Here is a 13,305-nt window from a genome sequence, read left to right as displayed (position 1 = left end):
TAATAATTCAGGCAGGGGAGCTCCGCACCCCCTGCCTGCCGCTAGGGGGTGCTGCAGCGCCCTCAGCACCCCCCTTCCCGCGCCCATGCTCAACCGTAACACAGTTTATGTTTGCTAGGATATAACAACAATACACAAAACGAGAAGTATAAATGTCCAGCATTTCACAAGTAATACAAATGGGGCACATATTGTACTTTACATATTACGGCAACTACGGAACACAGTGAGCTTCGAAATCCTAGGGGACAAAAACATGTTTGTCTAGAATATGATAATGATTATGCACACAACATTTGTAACACTGGTCTCCTTCATCTGTAACTCATCTCTCCCTCTTTCTCGCTCTCTAGGACATCAACCAAACCAAGGTCAAGGGTGTCATCTGCTGGCCATTTGCCATTTCTACAAAAGGTCTCTACAATTGTTAAAAGTGACTGCGTTTTAAGTGTTACATAATACTGATTCATGTACTGCATGTGAAAGTGAAAGCTAATAAGTCATATCAAGTTATTTTAAGAAACATTCATCATCATTGTATAGCACAAGTGCGAGCTCAAATGAACTCAAATCCATCAATAAAATACCACGTATTGAAAACACTGACATTAACTTTACACTATAATATATTGAAACACTAGAGGGTTTGTTAAAAAACACTTTGAAATCACGAGCTGTGTCAGTGCAACACATTGGTTAAATACAAAGGACAGTCAATCAAATGTGTGTATGTTTAACATTTGCCAAGGATTTAACTAACCACTGAACATTACCCATCGAGCTAGCATGGCGTGCTAAATCTAAATATCTACCAACATTCATAAGGGATTTCAAAATGATATGTACCAGTTGAACGGACGCATTCCTGTTATATCGCTATATTTAGGCCATTGAATTGGCCCTTGGTAGTGTAGTGTCTTCGGCCATCCTAAACTGAACAAATATTTGTTTCTCCGAATCGAAGGGGGAAATTACAAAAGCATTGTACACAACTTAAACCAATCAATGTTGTGTAATTAACAAGGATAAACTGGTGTTTTTGAGTTGATGAGTAGTGCAGATATCACTGTAAAATCAATCGACAGTAAAGAGAATACTCACTTCCGGGTGTAAAACCCTCCGTTATCCAATGGGAATGGACGCTCACATTGCTCTCCGTAAAACAATAAAGGGGACAGGATCAAATCGGAATATAATGTTCTTTTAAAAAACGTTAACTAAAGGGAACAATCTATTGGACACAGCTGAAGCTCTGGCCTTCCTTAAAAACTAACTAATTTAATAAAAATCACAGTTGTATTACACACAATGCACTGTTTTTTGAGAACACAAATGCGTAACTAATGCACCATAATACATTCTGACGAAAAATAAAAATGATTATGATTACAAATAAAATAAAAGAAGCCTCCCGCGAGTTACTACAAGCTATAAAGTAGATTTTAAAAACGTTTTATAGAATAAAAGCTCACTGCAGGACGTTGTAGAAATGCGTGTGTGCACCACGACAAAAGAGCCTCATTCACTTTACATTGGGGTTGTTTGCGTGGTGCAGACACGTAAATGTAACAAAGTTCGTGACTCCACCACGCAATGCAGTGTTAAGGAGTCGTGGTGGAGTCACGCATTCTGGTGAGATCAGGTTGATTAGCATAGTCCTTTCACAGTCAGGCTGCTGTCACCATATCTTCATGAAACCACGCTTGTTACTGTATCGCAAAAGGAGAAATCTTCAGCTTGTGGCGTTTCGGAGCCTGTCAGCTGGCCTGTCGTGGAGCAGGGGGCATCTCTGGGTCCTCGGGAACACACGACAGAATGACATGGGCTGTCAAAGGGTAATGTCCTTCTCCTCCGAATGAGACGTTGGCTCCTGCTCCCAGCTTTTACATACATCATTTCCAAAAGGTTACCTGAACTCAGTTCTTTACTTGACTATCCATTTTGTCAGAGTGCCACTAGAGGAATTTGTCTTTGATTGGAAAGTTCACAATTGTTCCTTTTTATGATCTCATCTTTTGGTACTGCTTCGTTGTCTGCATTAGGTGTTGCTCCTTCAGGCCTGGTATCTTCGATGGGGGGCCCAATCACAGAAACTTCGCCCACAGATAACGTTCTGCTCCTAACGCTGTGCCTCTCCTCTCGGGTCATTGTCGGCTTGCCCAGAACACTCCTCAGCTGTGCCCAGAAAAACGCCTGCAGGTTGACCTGCTGGGGCCACTCCAGGTATGTCTTGGTGCTGAGCATCTTCTTCAGCCGGCAGTACTTGCTGGGAATGGACCTGGCATCCATGGGCTCCATCATCACAAGGATGACATCCCCAAAGGTCTTTCCCATTGCTCTCTGCTGAGTGAAGTACAGCTCATAGTTGCACCACTCGCTGTTCACAAAGTGCCGAGAGAGGATGAATATTACCTGAGGATGGAGACACAACAAAAAAAGGAAAATAAAACATGAAGTACATTGCTTTGTAATATTTTTGTGTGTTGTATTTTGCCATGTAAAGAAAAACTCAATGTCGGTACCTTACGGCTGCTTTCAATGTTGTCAATGATGTTATCGATGATCCACTTTCCTGGCATGAAGTCCCTCTCATGAATACACAGACGGTAAGGGTTCTTGTGGTTCTCTAAACTGGGTAAGAGCTGTTCCCTCACCCAGTCTGCATCAGAGTGGCTGTATGATATAAAGGCATGATAAGTACAATCCTCCAATTCCCCCGCCGCCTTTTCCTTGTGATATCTGTATTTGGCCCGGATGATCTGATACGTTGCTTTAGTGTACCACGGCAGGTCAAAAATATAGCAAATCAGCATTAATATCAAGATCACTGCTGCAGTGGTCACCACACAGATGATGATCACTAGTCTGGTGTCACAGGCTACTTGATTTGGGAAGAATTTGGATATGACTGTGTTTAGCAAGGCCTCTGGATGGTAACACCTGTAGTTCCAAGGCCAGTCGGTCAGGTTAACCTTTGCCTTTGAAATCGTATCCTGGACGAACGCATGGAGTTCACAGGTGCAATGGAAAGGATTGTTCCCTGCCCTCAGCTGAGATAGTTGAGGCATGTCCTGGAAAGACGCCTTGCTAATGAGACCGAACGAATTCCCATCCAAAGATAGTGACTGCAGTGACTGACTTTTCCACTTACATGGTATATACTTGATTTTATTTCCACTTAACAGGAGCTCTTTCAGGTTGGTGGCTTTCTCAAAGTACATCAAGTCCAGCTGGTCGAGGTCGCAGTAGGACAAGTCCAAGTACTGCACCGTGGTGGGCAGACACTGCAGAGCTTCACTTACAAATGGATTGTGGTGAGCTATAATCCTGGTGATATTTATTTGCCAAACACAGTCCTGACTTGTTCCAGCAGATCCCATCTGGTTGAAGCTAAAATCCAATACATGCAGCTGCTTGAACTCCTTTGTTAGCATTGACAAGTCTCTTAAACTGGTCAGGACATTTCTGCTCATGTTGAGGGTGTGAAGATTTGGCACGGCGCCCCTGTAATCACACTGTTTGTTAAACAGGAACTCATTATTGAGACGATTATTGGAGGCATCCAGTATCTCCACAACTTCCATCTCAACCCAGGCATCGCAGGGAACGAAGTTGAAGTACACATGCTGAATGGACAGTTCCTTAACTTTGTTGAACCAGGTGAAGCGCCAGTCAAATCTCAGGATATCAGGGTTGCTGATGTACCTAAAGAAATAGAGATTTGTTTTAGCATCCATTTATTTTACAGGTAATTGTGGTAGTATTCCAAGTCAGCTGTAAACATGATGCAGTATGCTACATAAAGTGGTTCATTTTAGGAAATATATTTAAAAGGGTTCAGTTAGGGTTAGGGTTAGAGTTAAAGACTTGGTCGATGGAGCTACTTATGAGAAATCTAATTAAATGAAGGCAAATTAATTTAGCATTGTGTGCTATTTGACTTTTGTTGCACACTGGCTATTTAAAGTGGACCTATCATGCTATACTTGAAACATATATTGTAGGGCCATACCTATATAAAACATGTCTGTGAAGTTTTTCTTTCAAAATACCAAACAGATCACCCGTTGTAGCCATGCCTCATACTGCTCAAACCCCTCTTTTGAAGCCCTGTTAGAGAAACACGGATCTGGGGTCCTTAGCTTGAAAAAAAAGAAAGAAGAGGAGGCGGAGCTAATGCCTGATCAGAATTCTACCGGAGATAAAGTTAAATTCTGCTGTGATAAAACGCCATCCTGTTCTAAACCACGTCAAGGATTATTCCTGAAACAGTATGGAGCTCAAATGCTTTTTCTCTTGCGGGTTTATCACAAGGTGAGTTATTTTTTTATTTCCTGCTTTTTAAACACATGTGCTCTACAGTACAGGTTAGCTCTGAGTGTTAGCGAGGCTTGCTAACGTAAACAAAGACGAGATTACGTCCAAAACACGTCAGGCATTGTTTCTGATAGCAACTCTCTGTGGGTCCGCCGACATCACAGCGGATGGAAATCTGTATCCGCTCGTTGTAAACCCGTTTTTAGAGATTTGGGTACGGAGGAAAAGAGAGAGGGTTTTATTTTCTGACGCAGCGTGAGTTCCCCCGACGCACCGGGGACACATATTTATGGATAAAAGACATTTTGCATGATAGGTCAACTTTAAGGTTGCATCTAATTGTTTTTGCATTTTGTAAAATTGTCAAAATCTATTTCAGCTGCATTTATTATTGTGGTGAACAGTCTGAAGGAGTTTCAGTTTTAGCACACATTTCTTTTCAATGTCAATACCTTATACATATTGTGAGTTTTGGTTTGAACCTACATCAAGTCAGGTAATTGCAAGTTTGTGAATTCCTGATAGACTTCAAACTTAATAATCTCTTTGTGAATGCAGAGTAACTTAATAATATGTAAGCTTAGAATTGTTGTTGGAAACTGCATTTTTATGACATCATTCTTCAAGAAACATGACATTATGACATTAGCATTGGTTAAGTTTCAAACCATATGATTTGTATTGTTTGCGAGGGGTGCCCCGTAATACGGAGATACTCACCAAAGCTCCAACTTATCCAGTGCCAGGTCGGTGATGCTGGAACCAGCTCCGCTATCAACAAACGTGGGTGAACGGGCAAAGTCGATGTACTGAAGTCTCAACCTTTTGATGGGGGCGTCTTGTAAGTTCATCAAAGCCATACTGAGGAGATTCTCATTGAATTTGCCTCTGTGAAAGACGAGCTGTTGGGCTGTGATGTCTTTTAAACCCTTGAAAATGTCCTCATCTTCCATGTAGTACATGAACTCAAAGATGTTTCGGAATTGGATGGCCCTGAAGGTCTTGTTGGCAATGTCCTGTAGCATGTAGGGAAGAGCATGTGGCAGTTGATCTATGGCCATATCAAAGCCCATATCTCTTGTCTGGATGACTTCTAAACTTCCAGGCTCGTAGTAACTGAGATCGGATGAACATTTAATTGCAAACTCCTGTAACTTAATGTTCTTCAGGGGCTGAAAATCAGCTTTCTTTAGACCCATCACCAGAGGGCCACCCATAGACAGAACTTTCAGTTTGACACATTTGGAAAAGCTATGAGCCAAAGTCGCACTTTTGTAAAGGTTATTGGACATGTAGAGCTTTTTCAGATTCAACAGAGTAGACAAAGCTGCGGCAGGAATTTCCTCCAGGGAGTTATTGAAGATGTTAAGATGCTCCAGCAGCGTGTTGTTTTTAAAGGCATCTTTGTCAATGTGTGAAATGTTATTGTACTGCAGCTTTAGGGTGTGAAGCTGAGGGAGGCGGAGGAAGTCGTCAACACGGACAGCTTGAAGTTTATTGTAAGAGAGATCTATCTCTTCCAGTGTGGATGGAAATTGTCTCCACGGGATATGCTCGAACTGTCTTCCCAGACAGTCTGCTGAGCGGCCAGATCTGTAGATGTGACAGGATTCTCCGTCAGTGTTAGTGGTGCGTTGGGAGGATAGAGCTGGGGATGCGAGTGCTCCAAGAAGAAGAGCACTTAAATGAACCCATCTCCATATCATGGTGGCAGACTTGTAAAAGAAACAAGAAAAGGAGAGATTAGATGTTGACATTTTACTTTTATTTACAACATAAAAGCGGCAGAACATTGACCCACATTGTTTTTAGAAGCATGGGTTTACTTTCAAATAAAAAACTATTTTCCATCTTCTCCACCCTCTTGGACCCTCCAAAAGCTCCTCCCCCCTCCTCACTTCTGTCAAGCGACTTTGTTACCCACTTTGAAAAAAAGGTTGATGATATTCGCTCTTCTTTTTCTGACTCACCTTTACTCACCGCTGGGTCACCAGACCCTCCTTCCCCAACACACTAACCTCCTTTTCCCCTCTCTCTCCAAGTGAGGTTCTTACCCTCATTACCTCTGCCCGCCCTACCACCTGTCCTCTGGACCCTATCCCTTCAAACCTCCTTCAGACTATCGCTCCTGATATTCTACCGTTTCTCACCCATTTCATCAACACTTCTCTAACTTCTGGTCACTTTCCAAACAGTCTCAAGGAGGCAAGAGTAAACCCTCTCCTAAAGAAACCCACTCTCAACCCGTCTGATGTTATAAACTACAGGCCTGTCTCTCTCCTCCCGTTCCTGTCTAAATCACTTGAACGCGCTGTCTTTAAACAACTCTCCTGTTATCTCAATCAGAACAACCTTCTGGATCCGCACAAGTCTGGTTTCAAGGCAGGTCACTCCACAGAAACTGCTCTCATTGCTGTCACGGAGGAACTGCACACTGCCAAAACTGCATCCCTCTCCTCTGTCATCATCCTGTTGGACCTGTCTGCTGCATTCGACACGGTGAATCATCAGATCCTCCTTCGCACTCTCCAAAAACTTGGAGTTTCAGGCTGTGACGGGGCTCTATTTGTCCGTTCAAAAAACACAAAACACTGGCCTAGTCGGTTGGGTTAAGCTCCACAACTTTATTTACAGCAACAAAACAAAAACGGAACCAGCACAATGTAAACAACAAAAATAAAAGACAAAAACAGGCCGTCCATCACTCATTCAGAGTAAACGTGTTCTGGCTGTTGCCTTCTCTGCAACAAACCCCCGAACACATCCCAGCTGTTGCCTTCACTGCAACATTCTTCGAGTGACACAGTCCGCCCCCACAAGGAACCAACACCGTCCCTTTTGAACCAATGGCCCCTCCCACAGGCTCACCGTCAACAGGTGACACAATCAACTCCAAACCACATTGTCAACATAAATGTAATTTCCTCCAACATGAGGAAACTATCTGCACCAAACATACACAGGTTAACTACCTCTTAACCGTCATTCCCCATAATTAACAAAAGTAAAAATAAATAAGAAATTGCATGGTTCATTTTTAGGAATTTAAAACACGGAAGTGATGCAGCTCCGTCTTTTCTCCGAAATGTTTGGTGTGTTGTGTGTGCGTGTGTGTGTGTCGGCTGTCAGTGGCGGAGTGAGTCACTCATGTGATCCGCTCCGTCACACAGGCTCTGCACTTTCCCTCCTCACCTCATACCTGAAAGACCGTACCTACAGGGTGACTTGGAGAGGGTCTGAGTCCGACCCTTGTCAATTAACTACGGGGGTCCCTCAGGGCTCTGTTCTTGGTCCCCTCCTCTTCTCCCTGTACACAAACTCGCTCGGATCAGTCATTAGCCCGCATGGTTTTTCTTACCACTGCTACGCTGACGACACCCAATTAATTCTGTCCTTTCCCCGCTCAGAGACCCAGGTCGTCGCACGCATCTCTGCTTGTCTAGCTGACATCTCTCAGTGGATGTCTGCTCACCACCTCAAGCTCAACCTTGACAAGACTGAGCTGCTCTTCCTCCCGGGAAAAGATTGTCCCACTCTTGACCTGACAATCAACACAATCAATCAATCAACAATCAACATCGGCACCTCAGTTGTTTCCCCGACTCAGACTGCAAGGAATCTGGGTGTGACCCTAGATAACAACCTGTCCTTCACTGCAAACATCGCTGCTACAACCCGTTGCTGCAGATACACGCTTTACAACATTAGGAAGATACGTCCCCAGCTGACTCAGAAAGCGACTCAGGTTCTGGTCCAGGCTCTCGTCATCTCACGCCTAGACTACTGCAACTCCCTCCTGGCTGGTCTACCTGCATGTGCCATCCGACCTCTGCAGCTCATCCAGAATGCAGCGGCTCGTCTGGTCTTCAACCTTCCTAAATGTTCCCACACCACTCCGCTCCTCCGCTCCCTTCACTGGCTTCCGGTAACTGCTAGAATCCACTTCAAGACACTGGTACTTGCTTACCATGCTGCGAATGGATCTGGCCCTTCCTACATCCAGGACATGGTTAAACCGTACACCCCAGCGCGTGCACTACGCTCTGCATCAGCCAAACGACTCGTTGCGCCCTCGCTGCGAGGGGGACCCAAATTCCCATCGGCGAAAACACGTGGGTTTGCTGTCCTGGCTCCAAGATGGTGGAATGAGCTCCCCATTGACATCAGGACGGCAGATAGCTTGCACATCTTCCGGCGCAAACTGAAAACTCATCTCTTTCGACTCCACTTCGAGCGTTAGAACTATTAACGAAGCACTTTTATACTAATAAAGGACTGGATTACCTAAAGCCAGTTGAGTAGCACTTGAAATGTTTGGCTCTATGAAACCTGATGTACTTATATGATTCTGTTTTCTTCAAGGTTGTGTCTTCCTGGTCGAATGTACTTATTGTAAGTCGCTTTGGATAAAAGCGTCAGCTAAATGCAATGTAATGTAATGTAAAAAGTATAAACATTGCCTTAAAGGTCTCCTATTATACTGTTTCTCATCAATATATTAAAGGTCTCAGATATATACAGAACATGCCTCTGATTGGCTCGAAATACGAAACAGATCATTGCAGCATTACCCATAATCCCCTCTGTTCTCCGTCTGTCACTTTAGATGAAAATAAGGAGCCACTAATTTAAAACAGGCAATAGGGAGTGCCATCAGTTTGAAGCTTGATTGAAGGTCATTCCAAGACCAAGGAGCATAATAAAAAAGACTCCTTTATCCAGCCTCGGTCCGCACGGCAGGTACCCGGAACCTACATCAATTGAGGCATCTCTGATGTACACACACGCTATGGTTCTCTCACACATCACCTACTGTTTAACTACCTGGTCACATGCCAGTACAACAACATTAAAACCACTGGAGTCATTGTACAAAACAAACACTCAAAATACTGGACAAAAAATCTGTTTTTTCGCATCACTGCCCAATACTAAAAAAATACAACTTGCTAAGCTGAGAAAACCTCATTAAACAAATGCTTGCCTTTTCTACAAGATTGTCAACGGCCTAACCTCACCTCCTCTTAGACAGTTTATTAACATACGCACAACTGCAACTAGGGTAACAAGAGGTGCAGCGAGAGGAGATTGCATTATTCCACTCAGAAAAAGTTATTTCAGTCAGTCTTCATTTTCTGTTAAAGCTGCTCAGCAATGGAACTCAATCCCACCTCCAATCAGAGACCAGACCACATTCACTTTATTTAAATCAAAACTCAAAATATGGTTAGTGAGGAATCAGCTCTGCCAACACTGACCCAATCTTCTGCTCCTTACAACCCACCGCCTGTGTTTTAACATGTTCTTTTGTTTTGTTTTAATGTTCTGTATTTTAAATTGTTTTATTTAAGTATCCCAGTAATGTGTGTTGCATGTTTTAAATGTATTGTATTTACTTGTTTAAAATGAAATGTGTTTTAGGTTGACTTTTAAAATCTGTCCAGGGACTACAGATGAAAAATAGCCTCTTGGCTAACTCTGGCACGTTTACAGAAATGTTCATTAATGTGCACTGTCCCTCTTAAATAAATGAATAAATACAAATAAATAAACCGTATACCATACGTACCATATATGATCACGTGAGCAGAAAGTGTCACGAACTTGGATACTCAAAGGTAAGGACTAAAATGCATGACCCGGGAGCCAGAGGTAAAGTATAATTAATATACTTTATTTCTTCCATAACAGATATACAAAAGAAAAACACTCTTACGAGGTGACAAAAAAGGGTCCAAAAAGGTACAACAAAATACTGCTCACAACGTGAGGAATTAAACTTTCAATACGTTTCAGAAGCATAACGTAGGCTTGAAAAAAGACGCAATCGACGACGAGCAGCGTAGTGGCATGAGGACAGGACAAGACGAACTGACAAAGAACACATGGGAGACTGGGGAAGGATAACAAGACAGGTGGGGACAATCATGGGCGGGGCGGGGCTGATGAGGACGGGAGACACACACCAGGACAGGAAGTGGTTACAAAACATGAAACATGACTAGACTTAACATTTCTGTCGGTGCACAACAGAAAGGAGGAGATGTGTTCATTAAGCATGTTATTTGGTAAATATCCAATGTCTTGATCTTACATTACCTCCCAGAGCCTCCTCACGTACATCATGCCAAGTGTAAAGGCTTTTCAAAATATAAATGCACGAATATACATTCTTTCCATCAAATATAAAAACAACATTTCATCAGCCCCTTTTTCTTATGCTACAGCACCAACGTTACACAGTACTCACCCTCTTAAGACTGTTTTCCTGCCTGAGGCTGTTATTGCAGACTCTTTTAAATCTCCTCTCTTAAACCTTTAATTATATTACTGGTCCAACGCTACACTGTTTTTACCCTCTCACATGGATGAGCCATCAAGCTTTATATCGCCCGGTAAACAAACATTGTTAGTTTCAGTCCACAAGTGACGTGATTGAATAAACATCTATATGTGCAGAAAATGGGAAGTGTAAGAATATATTGTTTCCCTATTTATTTTAAGTAATGACAGCTTGGAAAACCACCAGAATAAACCGGTGTCTGCAATCAAAACTTTAAATGTAATTTTGGTTTGAGTTAGAATGTAAAGTACATTAAAATGACTTCGCAGCAGCCGCAAAAACAATGATATTTAACATTGTTTGGAGCTTTTCCAGAGTTAATGAATCGTAAAATAAAAACCTGATGTGTAGGAAATACGTTTGTTATATCTAACATTTCCAATAATCAAAACTCCCTAAGGGTTTGTTATTCAGATGGATATGTATTGCAGATGTGTTCAGCCAATAGAACGATAAGGAAGGAGATGAAGCACAGATTTATTCTCCTCCCAACATGCGTTCATTTGGTATTCAGCCAAGCACTCCTCGCTCTTCGCAGGTCATCAGTCATCTCAATGACTCATCGTTAATACGTTTTTTTCTAGGTAAATAAAAGACAGCAAATGAGAGATTGTATTCTTTGAATTAATTAATGTCACCCTGTGTTTGCTCTGTGGCTCCCATGCTTGATACCTAAACATGATCTAGGTGAGAGAGCAGCAGTCAGAGGTGATACTTCTGTCCTACATGTTATTGTCTGACATTTGTTGGAGCATATGTCTTGTGATCGAGGACCATCGTTTCATACTAAAGCCCAACGTTTGCTGTACAATCTGGCTTTCTGTCAGTAGCCCATGTCTTTTCAACCATAGCATTCACCATGGTTCAGTGCATCAAGCTTTAAACACACAAAAGTATGTGATCTGCAAAGACTAAAATCCACCCGGAGGGAGTTTCTCTCCCACACACTCCTTTGTTTTGTCTGTAACATAATAACATCACTATTAAACGCTCACGCTTCTATTGGCTAGCACTCCAACACATTTCCAACACATCTGTAAGGGGTCACAACAGAGCCGGCCAGCTAACCAATCAGAGCAGACTGGGCTCTGGTTTCAGACAGAGGGTGACAGAGGTTGTTGTGCTCCCTATCTCTGTTTCTTGTCCTATATCTAATAGAACTGCTCGGGTCTTGATAGATTGAGTGGGGAAGTTCATGAGATCTTTCTAGAGGGTTATCAAGAATAACTTTTATCCAATGACCTTCTCCCTCTCTGTCTGTGTCTGTGTATTCTCTTGTTCCGATTAACCCAGCCAAATCTTTTTTCTTGTTTTGTATCTATCTCTACGCCGGGATCCGGAGTCGAGGCTGATCCTCTTGCTGTAGTCCTGTGTCTTGGACCCTCTATCCTGAGTTCTGGATTAAGTCGTGGACGTTCGGGACGTGGCTGAACCTGTCTCTGCGGTCCTGCCATGGGTCTCGTCATGCTGCTTCCCTGATGGCTTCCACAGGATTGTAGCTGACATCCTCGTGGATTCATCTTCTTATTACAGACACATGCATTTCCTAACATTCGGTCTATATGCTGTAAAATGTATTATCTCTTCGATTTACACACGGCATCTATTGCACGTCTGTCCGTCCTGGGAGAGGGATCCTTCCTCTGTTGCTCTCCCTGTCGGCAGTGTAAACATCTTTGTTACATCTTTTGTCAAATGGATGTGTGTGATCTGCAGACTGGTGGCCATTGAGAGTTTGTTTCTGTAGTTTTACAACAACTTTACAGATTTTACATATTTGGCACTGGTTTTAAATATGCAAAGGCCTCTTGTCACAATCTTAAGGAGAACCCAAATGCAGCACTCGAGAAACCAAGGAGAATTGGTAATAAACTTTATTGGAGATTCCACTGGATCTGAGGAATACCAACCGAGCAGTTTAACGCACCGGAGGACAGCGGGCAGAAGGTGAGTCAGGGACAGGCAGAGAGTCAGGGAGTAAGCGAGGCGGTCAGCGTAGATACAGGCAGGGTCGGATAACAGACCAAACAGCATAGTCGAGGGACAGGCAGGATCAGGGAGCAGGCAGATCGAGGACAGGCAGGGTCGGAACCGGGTAGGCAATCTGGTATCAAACGCGGGAAAGACAAGCATGAGGCAAAGTACAATCTGGCAAAGAGTGTGTGTAAGGTGCGGGTTTAAATACTGGCAGAAGCTAATGGGTGGAGAAGAGAAAGAGAGTGAGCTAACGAGTGGGTGTGGAAAACAGGTGAGACAGGTGAATGGAAAACTACTGGTGAATGATGGAGCAGACTATGACAGAACCCCCCCCTTAATGGACGGCTCCTGACGTCCCAAAATGCTAATCTACAGAGGAGGGTGGGAGGTGGGATTAATACTCATCTGAAAAAGTTCTTTCGGCCTCCCTCTCCTGCCCCCTGTGGGAATCTGCGTCCTCATCAGAAGCCGGCCCCTCGCTGTCCTCCTCTGAAGAGCTGACGGTAAGAGGAGAGACTCTCCCTGTGTCTCTGCCCGTCGACGTGACGGTCTTAGACGGTTGCTCGGGATTACGCCGATGGAACTCCCTGATGAGCCGGGGGTCCAACACATGACGATCTGGAACCCAAGCCCTCTCCTCAGGGCCGTAACCCTTCCAGTCCACCAGG

The 13,305-nt window shown here is 43.5% G+C and overlaps 1 protein-coding gene across 1 annotated transcript; it reads right to left on the bottom strand.

The window, feature by feature from the left end:
- Positions 1-1,491: 1,491 nt before the first annotated feature.
- Positions 1,492-12,780, bottom strand: tlr18 (toll-like receptor 18). The gene is made up of 4 exons (XM_034241387.1): positions 12,588-12,780; positions 5,038-6,032; positions 2,523-3,705; positions 1,492-2,412 (listed from the first exon to the last, which is right to left on the bottom strand). The coding sequence occupies exons 2-4, from the start codon at positions 6,021-6,023 to the stop codon at positions 1,945-1,947; spliced, it is 2,637 nt and encodes an 878-aa protein (XP_034097278.1). The 5' UTR covers positions 6,024-6,032; positions 12,588-12,780; the 3' UTR covers positions 1,492-1,944.
- Positions 12,781-13,305: the final 525 nt, after the last annotated feature.

The sequence above is a fragment of the Gymnodraco acuticeps genome, unplaced genomic scaffold, assembly GCF_902827175.1.
Source record: "Gymnodraco acuticeps unplaced genomic scaffold, fGymAcu1.1, whole genome shotgun sequence".
Lineage (NCBI taxonomy): Eukaryota > Metazoa > Chordata > Actinopteri > Perciformes > Bathydraconidae > Gymnodraco > Gymnodraco acuticeps.
Note: the sequence above shows the minus strand (reverse complement) of the source record. Positions and strands in the feature narration are given on the sequence as shown.